The sequence below is a fragment of the Numenius arquata genome, chromosome 2 (assembly GCF_964106895.1).
Source record: "Numenius arquata chromosome 2, bNumArq3.hap1.1, whole genome shotgun sequence".
NCBI lineage: Eukaryota > Metazoa > Chordata > Aves > Charadriiformes > Scolopacidae > Numenius > Numenius arquata.
In genome coordinates, this window is record NC_133577.1 from 115,272,144 (window position 1) to 115,284,487 (window position 12,344).

The 12,344-nt window shown below is 44.3% G+C and overlaps 1 protein-coding gene across 1 annotated transcript in view; it reads right to left on the reverse strand.

The window, feature by feature from the left end:
• GRAMD4 (GRAM domain containing 4) overlaps window positions 1-12,344 on the reverse strand; it is a 51,557-nt gene that overhangs the window by 31,719 nt on the left and 7,494 nt on the right. Inside the window, exon 2 of the mRNA XM_074168199.1 lies at window positions 8,468-8,588. Coding sequence (XP_074024300.1) covers window positions 8,468-8,588 — 121 coding nt within the window. The remainder of the gene's footprint in view (window positions 1-8,467; window positions 8,589-12,344) is intronic.

Genomic DNA, 12,344 nt, shown 5'->3' on the forward strand with positions numbered 1-12,344 from the left:
TTACATAATAGTATTCCTTTGTAGGCCTACAGGTATGCTGCAAAATCCCCCTCTGGGACAAAGTGATCAAAAGCAAAATAAAATCAAAATAGCTAGAGACTGAAGACCACTGTTTCTACCTACCAAATCAGTTTAGTGTTAAATCTAAAGAGATAGTTAAAAAACTAGAAATGCCAAAAAGTGTACATGCTCTCCGTCATATTTACATGGGGAAACACCAGGACTTAACAAGACAGAAATAACCCTTCTACGTCTATGTTAATTATGGCAAATCTCCCTACAACCCTTTGAACATTACCAGAGTTCAAATATGTTGTTAATTGGTACTGAATGCACTAAATCCCAACCACACACCATCAAACTGGATCTCGCCAGCCGCACTGATGGAGCCAGACAATGGGAATTTTCTCCAGCACATGAGGTACATTTATTGAGCGCGTGTCCTTTCCTTCCCTACCCCATTTTATATAGGCATTCTGGTAGAGTGGAGAAAGGAAACAGTTAAACATAAAACTCACATTTTCATTATAACCTTTCTCCAGCTCAGTCTGGTTTACCTGCACACATCAAAACCCAGAAGTGACCTGTCATATTCTGAAACAGCCATTCCAATTTGCTTTAAAAAAATCCTAACACAGATTCGGCAGTTAAACAATCCCTTTTTGGCAATTAAACAATCCCTCTTTTTACTTGGTTTCCATCATTCTGTTGAGCTTCTCTGCTCTTTCAAAGGCAGAAGAGCTCCTGCTCCAGTACTTACAATAAACATAGCTTTTGAGGACCAATTTTTGGGTCTCTTTGCATACGCCTACAGGGCAGGGAGCAGCGTGGGCTCCCTCTGCGCTGATAGGAAATAAGCCAGCTCTGATCCAGCAGCAGTGGAGGGAAGGCTGAGTCTGAACCATCATCCTGTTCTCAGGGCAATTAATATTCCCCTAGTACTATTTTGTTCACCTCCACAGCACAGTTTCATGTGAAGTGTTCTTCTATTTCATGTGATGAGGTAGAGTGATTTACAACGCACACCACATTTGACAAGAACATCTTCCTCTGTGCAAACTGGTCTAGTCTCCTCTCTCACCATTCCTGTTATGTCCCATTTTAAGTGGGCGAGGTTAGAAAGAATTAAGATGTCATTACTATGTACAAAATAGTTAAGCTAACAACCAATTAGTAATTTATATTTACACATAGTGTTTTCAGTGCAGCTTTACTGTATTACAACAGACACGGGATCATTTTGCCTTCATACAGAAGGCTTTTAAATTAAGCTTCCTGAAAATATGCAAACTATTTTAAAAATCAATAGCTTACTGAGACAGATCCCCTTCTCAAAACATAAAGTGGGAAGTTTTCTATTGCTACATACACTTTTGACAGCTTAAGCGTCATGAAAAGTACTGCTGCTCTATGAATTTTCACAAATTTCAGAGAATAAAAATGCCAGAAAAGTTGTAGAATCCATATAAAATGAGGGGAAATGCAAAAATGTTGCCATTATTGCAGGAACTTTTTTCACTCCCTGCTCTTGGCAGAAGTGAAACAGGCTGTAAATGTTGAAATAATGTCTGGCTCGGGAAGAGCAACAGGGTCTTCCAAGGCTTTTGTGTTACTAAGCGGAGCAGGGAAGGGCAGGTTCCACACGGGGCTCCCAAACTCTCCAGTCACACAAAAGGCACGGGCACAGCAGTGCTGACCGTGGCCCTGCTTGAGCTTTCACGGTGACTCTGCAGTTCATGAAGCCAAGGTGGGCACGCGAGAAAGGCAGAAGCAAGAGCACAGCCCACCTACATAATGCGATGTGTGGGCGGCATCTGTTCGAGCTGGTGGAGGAGCTGAAACAATACATCTCTGCCAGCGCAGTGCTGCGCTTGGGTTCATCAGCCCCGTGAAAAGCATGACGGGATGTGAGCCTCCTGGGTTGGGCCCTCCGGCACTCTGGCACCTTCATGCCACCACCACTGCGGTGGCATTGTCCAACGACAAGCACAGATTGCACAAGCTGGGTGCAGAACAAGGACCAGCCCAGGACTCCAGACTGCTGCCAGCCTGGGCTGGAGCTGCATCTTTTCCCTCTCCCCTGGTCTCAGGAACTTTATGCTCTTGGAATCCAAGTTGAGAGCGAGCAAGAGCACAACCCATCCTGTATCAGTCAGAGCAGAGTCCTCACGGATGAGAAAAGGCAGGCTGAATCCTCCTTAGCCTGCACTCAGGCCTCTTAAACACCAGACAAGTGCTCTACCCTCTTACAATAGCCTCTTCCAACGATATTTCCAGGAAAATGAAGAAAATGAGATTGGGGATGGGGTGGGGGGGTGGTGTTTGTCCAGGAAGGCTAGACGTGAACTCAGTACACACAGTGCATCATGTAAACATCTCTGGGTATAAGGAAAACTTTTCCCACACCTCTCAAAAAACTTTCTGTAGTTTTTGAGAATTCTCCCAGTCAGAAGTCAGACTTAGAAAAACTTGAAAAATTTGTTAGTACAAAGCAAGCAAGAGCAGCTCTGGTGAAGAGACAGCTCTGCAGCAAAGCCTGGACTCACGTCTTTTTACTGCAGCTTCTCTGGCTGCCCAGGGAAAACATTAAGAAGATTCCCAACTAGTCACCATACACAAACCACAGTCCTCTTCAGAGGAACTCCACAAACTCCAAGGACACATGCAAATGTCCCAGAAACACCCTGCTAGCACCTGGGAGTCCATGATTTTAAGCTGAAAGAAAGGAGGCTTAGGGGGAGGAGTAAAGGGTGTGAGAAGCCCATGGCAAGCTCCACGGCCACAGCAGCCTCGGTGCTCACCAGCACCAGCACGATTTAGGAGCCCGTGCTGCGGCATCAGGATCCCTTGGCCAGGGTTGCCCATCTAGCAAGGAATGGCTACTACATCCCACAGCTGGTATTTGGGTGCCTCAGACACACACAGCAGCTACTTACTCTCTCACCAGGATTTTCACCTCCTATGTAAATCAACTCTTTATTATACTTTTGAACCAAAGGTGACTATGGGCTGCCATGTCAGTAAGACGACAGCAAAACCAATGCAGTGAATCCATTCCTCTGCTCTTCTCTAGCTCTGCTACTGCAGGTGTTTGATCCTCATGCCAGGAGAAATTACACCGAGTGTTCTGAAGGGAGCCTACAGGAGAGCCGGAGAGGGACTCTTTGTCAGGAAGTGTAGTGACAGGACAAGGGGTAATGGTTTTAAATTGGAAGAGGGGAGATTTAGATTAGATATTAGGAGGATCTTCTTTCCTGTGAGGGTGGTGAGGCACTGGAACAGGTTGTCCAGGGAGGTTGTGGGTGCCCCATCCCTGGAAGTGTTTAAGGCCAGGCTGGATGGGGCTTTGAGCAACCTGCTCTAGTGGGAGGTGTTCCGGCCCATGGCAGGGGGGTTGGGACCCGATGATGGTCCCTTCCAACTCTAACCATTCTATGATTCTATGATTCTGCCATAGCTGGTAATTGAACTCTGACTCAGCTTCATAGTCAGTTTGTTGCATACAATTACTATGGGTGTTTGAGGAGGTATTAGCGTTTCTGTACAGAACAGAACTTTGTAGTACAGGTCTTTTGCTAGTCACAACCACCACCACACACTTCACCTCTAAGGTTTATTGCTTTCTAACACCCCAGATCTGTCTGCAGACCACATACGGTTTTCTAGAGCTCTACTTTCATGAGGTCTGTGTTCTGCTAGGTTGCTCTTCTTACAAAGAATCATTGGGTCATTTATACCGAAAAGCAGAAGCCAGAGAAAACGCTGTGAAGTCAGTCACATACAAGGTCTAAAAAGGCACATGAGAATGAAGAGTGTGGGGAAGCGGAAATTTCAATGGGAAAGAAGAATAATCCTGACTTCTTTTGTAATGTTGGTATAAAAAACATAACCAAACCCAGCAGTTTCGTAAGCCCCTAGAGACTCCTGCCACAGCCTGCTGTACAGAGTGGAATGCAAAACCCCTGTGGGAGAGGACTTTATTTCCTCCTAAAACTTTTCATCCTCACACGACATTTCTTTCATTTACCAGTTTATGACTAACCCTCTTCCCCAACAGTCACCTGGCCTGTTTACTTTTAGCTGCTGCTACCACCAACTCCTCTTCCCTGAGCTGATAAAATTAGCATTGCAAAAGGTTTAACACATGCAAACCATAGGATGCACATATGCTTACAAAGCACCTTGTAGCACCAGGACTGGAGTGCTGATACCTGCAAAACTGCCCTCCACAAGCAGGCACAAACAGTAATGGGAAGAAAAACAGAATGTTTACCCCAGTGAGGTGCAAACCTAGAAAGATATTGCCTATCATTTTGTTTTATCAAATGCAACAGCAGCAAGCATGTTATTATTGCTTCGTCAGAACTAGGTTTTGAAATGGAAGCACTAAAACCACTACTAACCTTAGCATATCGATCTAGCTGCCCCAGTTCAGTAGTTACCTTCCCATCCTGAACCCTCAGCTAGCACCAAGGCAGTGTTCACGTACGTTAAAAACAAGGTTATGGTAATACACAAAGTCCTTTAGAAATGGATGATTCTGATGGCAACAGCTCCAAGACAAAGCTTTCTCCATCCACGTGCATTCGGAGGTCCAGCAGATGAAGCTCTCTGCACTTTCCCTTCAGCAGGCTTTCAAGCCTCGGTCTGCAGGAACCCACCCTGATGCCACAGACTCACCAGACCCAACTTGCACGTTTTCAGCATTCCTGTAATAAGGCTCAGAAGGAGCCATTAGATTACAGAGATTAAGACCATTCCCGCACAGACAGGAAAAGCAACTTTAGCCCTTTTGGCTGGAAGAGTCAGCTGATCCCTCCCTTGCTTAAGATGTCATTATCCACGATCCCTTCCTCCACGTGCCTCATCCTCCTGTCACTCCGCAGCTTAAACCCCTCACATTTCCAGTCACATTTTATTTGCATTTACAGCTACACAACACACTAAGCAATTCCTCTCCATCGCCGCTTCTCCGGATGTTTAAATTATCTCTTCGCTAAGGAAGAGATCCATCTGGTATCTTAGAAGAAGATATTTTCCCTTTACAGGCAACCGGTTGTCTCCAGTAACTATTTGCTCCAGATTTCCTCTGCAGCTTTTAGAGGCTGCAGTTTGGTTTGGGATGAGTTTCACTGAAAACACTGCTCAGCAAAACTGCACCTTTTACTTGAGACTGATAAGGGCTGAACGGAGCCGAGAGAAGACTTAGCAGTTTGCTCTTCCTTTAGCCAGGCACTCGCAACTGCAAACCCACACTGACTTATAGCTGTGTTGTCTATGTGTACATTATATATAATATATAACTAGGAGGAAATCTCTTGTCCTCCTCCTCCTCCATGCCTATACAAATAAGAGGTATGGAAGAGGCAAAAATAAAGTCAAGATCAAGCTGATAATGATTAGAAACTCAACACGTTAAAAAGAAAACCCGTGGAACTTTAAATTTAATTTCCCCCACATATTAGCAGTTGCTTTGATTTCTGCACACCTAGCTGGAGGAAATGGAGTAGGAGGAAATGACAAACAGTTTATGTAAAAATACAATTCTAGAAAGTTGTCCTTAAGGAATTCCATTATTAAAAATAGTATGCAAATACAGCTGAGCGACTAGCCTCCTTAAAAAAAAATAAATCTATTGCAGCAATAGGATTAAAATAAAAATAAAAATCAGGCTTTCTTCCAAGGGCAAATTAAAGAACACAAACCACACATTTCAAGAATGTTTGTCTGCTCACCATCAGTTCACTTTTGGGAAGAGAAAAAATACTGAATCAATTCTAGTACAAAAAAAAAAATATTCAAAAATAAGAAGGAAAAAAAAAGAAAAGAATACATGAACCATATCCAAAAAGTGATTTCTTACTTCATTGCAACTCAGAAAAAATTTTTACAATGAGGGTGGTGAGACACCAGCACAGGTTGTCCAGAGAGGTGGCAGACGCCCCATCCTTGGAAACATTCAAGGTCAGGTTGAAGGGGGCTCTGGTCAACCTGGTCGAGTTGAAGATGCCCCTGTTTATTGCAGGGGGGCTGGACTAGATGACCTTTAAAAGGTCCCTTCCAACCCAAACTATTCTATGTATTTCAACCCCAAATTTTGAAGGGGTGGGTAAGGGATGAGTGTTAATGTGCTTCTTTCTCTATCAGTTTATCATTCTTACTCTTGTTTTTATGTACAGAGTTGCAACCAACTTGCCAGGACAAGACTATAATTGCAGCTAAAGCAAACCTAAGGCTTTGGTAAAGAGCTCTTGACCTAACAGTATGAGCTGGAGTCACCTGGGACTGACCCACATCACCCAGATGAACTACCCTGTTGGCCTGAACCTCCAACCATCCGCGCAAAATTTACACGAAAGGGTGAGCTTCATTATCCCTTTACCCTGGAATTTGCTACAAAGGTCTATGCAAAGGAAACAGACTCAGCTAAGAAGTGGTAACATGGTTGATCTGATGGTTTTCAAACTACAGCATGAACCTGAAAAGTAAAAATATTCACAAAAACGGGTGCCCCACACGGTTACTGTAACCACATACTAAGGATTGAAAATGGATTCACCAGCCATGGAAGTGTTTGGGAACCATATAATGTTTTTATAGCAAAATACATGTCCTAGTTCAAACCAGAAATCAGTTCTGGAAGTCCTGCTGTTTCTGTTACACAACAGATTACATCAGGAAATCACAAATGTCCCATCTAGTTTTAAGAACAATTTGATAACAGCAGCTAAAGCAATACATCTTTAGGGATGGAAGGAGTACCTGGTAACTCTGTACTGCACAGTTAAATAAGAATTCAAATAAATCACTGAAACTGACAAGGTGAGTCAAACAGACCTTTCAGTTTTTGCTTGCTATTCCAATCATGATACCTCTTCCAGATACCAGTGGAAGCTGATAGCAGCTCACTATAAACTCTTGCCCAGTCTCCTTTATCATGCCTCCTTCTCATATACAAGGAAAAAAAAAATATCAAAGAAATTTGCCAAATGATAAAAAAGTCATAGAACATTAATTCCAAATCCTTGAGAATATGCTGAAGATAAAATACAGGTCTTGTTGTTAGATTATAATCCAGAAATTTAATACAATCTATAACCTTGTTATTTCTACCTCTTAGAAAGTATCTGACAACCTTCAAACTCATAAAACCAACCCTTATATTCTGAAGTTCAAAAATAATCCATTAAAATGACCCTTTTGGGAAGCAACTGAGCAAGAATTCTCCTTGATTTATTGCAGAGATCCCTACTTCTATCAAGTTAACAGCATGCTTGTCTTGCATTTTTTCAGTTTTAAGTATCCTGTCTTACAAGTCAGCAGCTTGGATCTGCTGAGATAAAATCCCAGAAGTCTTACAGGTGCCCCAGCCATGAATGACAATTTTGTCTCATATATACGTATATACACACATACAAAACCAAGCAAGTAACACTTGAAATCTACAGATACTCTTATTTGTTATACCACTTACCAGTAATTCATATACTGTTAAGACACATGTGTTTTAAGACATATTACTTAGAATCATTCAGGTTGGAAAAGACCCTTGGGATCATCGAGTCCAACCATCAACCCTGCTCTACAAAGTTCTCCCCTACACCAGATCCCCCAGCACCACATCTAGACGACTCTTAAACACATTCGGGGATGGTGACTCAACCACATCCTTGGGCAGCCTATTCCAGTGTCTGACCACTCTTTCTGTGAAGAACTGTTTCCTCATGTCCAGTCTAAACCTACCCTGTTGCAGCTTGAAGCCATTCCCTCTTGTTCTACCGCTAATTACCTGGGAGAAGAGACCAGCACCAACCTCTCTACAATGTCCTTTCAAGTAGTTGTAGAGAGTGATGAGGTCTCCCCTCAGTCTCCTCTTCCTCAAACTAAACAGTCCCAGCTCCTTCAATCGCTCTTCGTAAGATTTATTCTCCAGGCCCTTCACCAGCTTCATTGCCCTCCTCTCCACTCGCTCCAGCACCTCGATACCTCTCTTGTATTGAGGTGCCCAAAGCTGGACGCAATACTCAAGGTGTGGCCTCACCGGTGCTGAGTACTTGCTGAAACAGCTGCCAAGGAAACGCATTGGTCACCCCTTCAGAAATCTCTTCCCTCTGTGCAATTACTACTAGACTGAAAAACACCTATGGCAACCACATTAAGGTTAATTCTAAAATAAGCTGAAGATGTCAACACCGGGACTTCAACTAAGCAGCTTTTGTCATGTAGTGAGGTATGTTCTGAGGAATGCAATGACGAAAAAAGTATCCAAGTGACACAGAAACCTTGGGAATGCTTTTAAGTTCCTCCTAGAGAAGTGTCAGCCCACGTGCTATCTGCACATCAGCCCACGTGCCATCCGCGCATCAGCCCACCTCAAAATTCAGATGCCACCTTCTGCAGTTTAGAGAAGCCTTATTTCAGCAGGCTTAGGCCATGCCTTTCCACACAGCATTAATTCTATACTTACGTAAAAAGTGTTTTTCCAGTAAGGCTATTTCCAGGTGACCTTTGATCTCATTCAGTCTGTCAGATTCCGTTCTGTTAAAATCCTGAACTCCTGAAGCCATGATGATGGTCCCTGGACCAGCCTATAAGAAAGCAAGAACACACTGACAGCTCAGAGGCACGGGGTTATTTTTTTTTTGTCATTTAAATACATCAACTTTCTTCTGGGCCACTGAAGAAACAGCCACATGAGAAACTTGCAAGTATCAACAACTCTGCATGCCTCTTATTCAGCATTAAATTACCACAATAAATGAGTGAAAGCTAATGAAATGCACAGCATCTCCCATGTGAGTTTACAGAATGCACTTCTGCAGAGCTCAGGGAGTTACAGAAAACAAAGATTTTTAATTTCCTCCCCCCCTTATCAGTTCTGCTGCATCATCATTTAGCCTTTCTTCTGCTGATTTAAAAGGCTATTTATACTATCCCTCCCCTCCTCCCACTCAATGAGTGGTCATTACAACACATGACACATGAAATTGTGAAGCTAGCAAAAGTAATACTTTTCTAGATACTCACACAGTTTTCAAAACACATATTGTGTATTTTAACATCCATTTATGGAATGCATAATTCTGAAGACTGCAGTTTCTCTGCAAGGAAGTTCAGCGCAAGGGTCCCCTGCTCCCCCATCTCCAGCACAGCCCAGTTACTGCTAAAGGATGTGGATGGTCCTCAGAAGCTCATCCTGGCAGGCCAGGAGAGGGGGAAGTCAGGAGACTGTGTGTCTTGACCGATTTACCAGCACCTCGAATGAACTCAGCACTAGAAATACCGCAGAATGCAAGAATTAAAGTGCGACTTAGTTAAGAACAGCATTGACAACAGCCACCTCCACGAAGGATTACAGAAAACACCCAAGCCCATGTAGCAGAAGGCAGGCGATGAGGTCCTTCTCTCACAAAGTGGGCATTTTCAAGACAGCAAGAGAAAGGGTGGGTGACTGCATCTCCTGATGCTCTCTGTGTGCAGTCCCCCCCAGGTACAGACAGTCTGCCAAAGAGAATTACAGGAGCTTCTCCAACAGCTTATATTCAGAAGTGCTACGTTACAGAAGCCTACATCTACAAAATGATTTCAAGACAAAAAGGGATTTATTTACCTATCCTAACCATTTTCCCACCCCTTGTTTGAGCTCTGAAAACATACAGGATCTGTACTGCTTTCAAAAGTCAGCTTGCATACATTTAACCATGACAGTTTAAATTAGATACCATATATAAACTCAACTAATCTACAAGAGAGTTAATTAAAAGACATTTTCTATGTTTTAGGAAAGATGTGCAGAAAGCTCACTGATGGCAAAGTACTTTCACTGTTGGGAATGATTTGCACTCTTAAAATATAAGAGTGTGGAGATACCTATTAAACATCTGTTTCCTTGCTTGAGCTAAACAGATGCTGAGTTTAAGCCTCAGAATTTGTCTATACAGGCAAATTAGCACTCTGTAGGCATTTACTGCATGGCTTTTACCTGGCACCAAGTCCCCACCTGGGCTTGCTCAATACAGTGCCAGGCAGAGATGCTATTTCCATTCCTGAAAGCAGCACAGTTACACCCACACCACCCTCTGCTAACGCTGCTGGCCCCGATGCCGAGCAAAAGCCGTCAGCTCAGCAGCAGCCCTGTGCTCCTTCACATTTTGGAGCCAGGACAAAGCAAGGCACAGCAGAGACGGACAGACCCCAGGGCAGCCCTCAGACGGGGAGCTGTACTGCATCCTCCTCCTCCCCGTGCTCTACATATCCCCTTCACACCTGCCTTTAGCCAGGGAGGTGCCGTACGATGTGCCATTTGCAACCACCCCGGCCACTGCTGAAGAGTAACAGCCCTCTGTTCTCAGATGAGCACGGGATGGCAATTAACCTCTGCGCTGATTTCTTGTCTATAATATGTCATATTTATTCATGCTGGCAGATTTAGTGTTATCACTTGCCAGACACTTGGAGAGCCCCTAGGAGGAAGGTGTGGCTGAAGTCAAACAGCAGCACCTTTACAACATGCTCTACAGACAGGCAAGAGTTATTAAAACACAGCAATCTGCCCAGGCATTAAAGCATGGCTTTCTATTCCTGATACAAAGGGACAATCTCTGCTCCAAGTACATCGGAGTTCATACGGAGCTGTCTAAAGAAACAGTGCCACTGCTTAATAATAAATAAACAGATAAATAAATAAAATCACGTATAGGTCAAAGAGCAAGATGCTTCGCCTGTGTCCAATAGACCCAATGCCAGCCAGCTCCAAACAGGACCCACCGCTGGCCAAGGCTGAGCCCATCAGTGATGGTGGGAGTGCCTCTAGGATAACGTATTTAAGAAGGGTGAAAAAAACCTTCTTGCAGGGGAACTGCAACGGAGAGAGGAAAAGAATATGTGAGAGAAACAGCCCTGCAGACACCAAAGTCAGAGAAGAAGGAAGAGGAGGTGCTCCAGATGCCAGAGCAGAGATTCCCCTGCAGCCTGTGGTGAAGACTATGGTGAGGCAGGTTGTGCCCTGCTGCACATGGAGGTTAACAGTGGAGCAGATATCCACCTGCAGCCCATGGAAGACCCCATGCCAGAGCAGGTGGATGCCCAAAGGACTCTGTGACCCCATGGAGAGCCCATGCTGGAGCAGGCTCCTGGCAGGACCTGTGGAGAGAGAAGCCCATGCTGGAGCAGGTTTGCTGGCAGGACTTGTGATGCCATGGGGGACCCACGTTGTAGCAGCCTGTACCTGTACCTTCCACTCTGTGGGAAGGACACATGCTGGAGAAGTTTGTGGAGGTCTGTCTCCCATGGGAGGGACCCCACGCTGGAACAGGGGAAGAGTGTGAGGAGGAAGAAGCGGCAGAGACATGTGATGAACCAGCCACAACCCAAGACAGTACCTGGCTCCTACCCAACCAGTCCTTGGTCCCCAACCCCATGTACTCTGGTGGGGACAGGAACACAGAGACTGAGATGAGGGAGAAGAGGAAGAAGAAATGGACTAGCAAATATCTACGCATATTCAAGTTTTCATCCTCACTGAAGATACTCAAGGTATGAGATGAGCTACACTTCAGAAAACCATCTAGAAAACCAGCTCTGCTTTTGCTTCTTCAGAGATGTTAAGTCATTAATTAAAGCCCAGGATACCTTGACTGTGCCTCTCAGGAAGCTGGAAAAAGCAAAAGATGCTTAGGATGGGGGACTGAGTGATATGGGTGAACAGAACTTTTTCTCAAAGTTTCCAAATGTGTGTTTCTACTGAAACATTCGACCCAAGAAGTCTGACATCAGCCAATGGGTTAAAAATCAGCGTATTTTAAACTAACCCTAAAAGGTTACAACGACCTTTTAAGTTAGAGAAAAAATGAAAAAAACCCATCCACTAAGTTAAAGCATAAGGCTGCTTGCTAAGAATACTAGGAGCAAGACAGTCCAATTATCACAGAATCACATCATGATATGGGGTTGGAAGGGACCTCTGGAGATCATCTAGTCCAGCCCCCCCCGCCAAAGCAAGTCCACCTAGAGCAGGTTGCACAGGAACATGTCCAGGCGGGTTTTGAATGTCTCCAGAAATGGATACTCCACCACCTCTCTGGGCAGCCTGTTCCAGTGCTCTGCCACCCTCAAAGTAAAGAAGTTCCTCCTCAGGTTTAGGTGGAACTTCTTATGTTCAAAGTTTGTGCCCGTTACCTCTTGTCCTGTCACTGGGCACCACTGAAAAAAGACTGGCCCCTTCCTCTTGACACCCACCCTTTAAGTATTTATAGGTGTTGGTCAGATCCCCCCCCTCAGTCTTCTCTTCTCCAGACTAAAAAGACACAAGTCCCTCAGCCTTTCCTCGTAAAAGAGATGCTCCA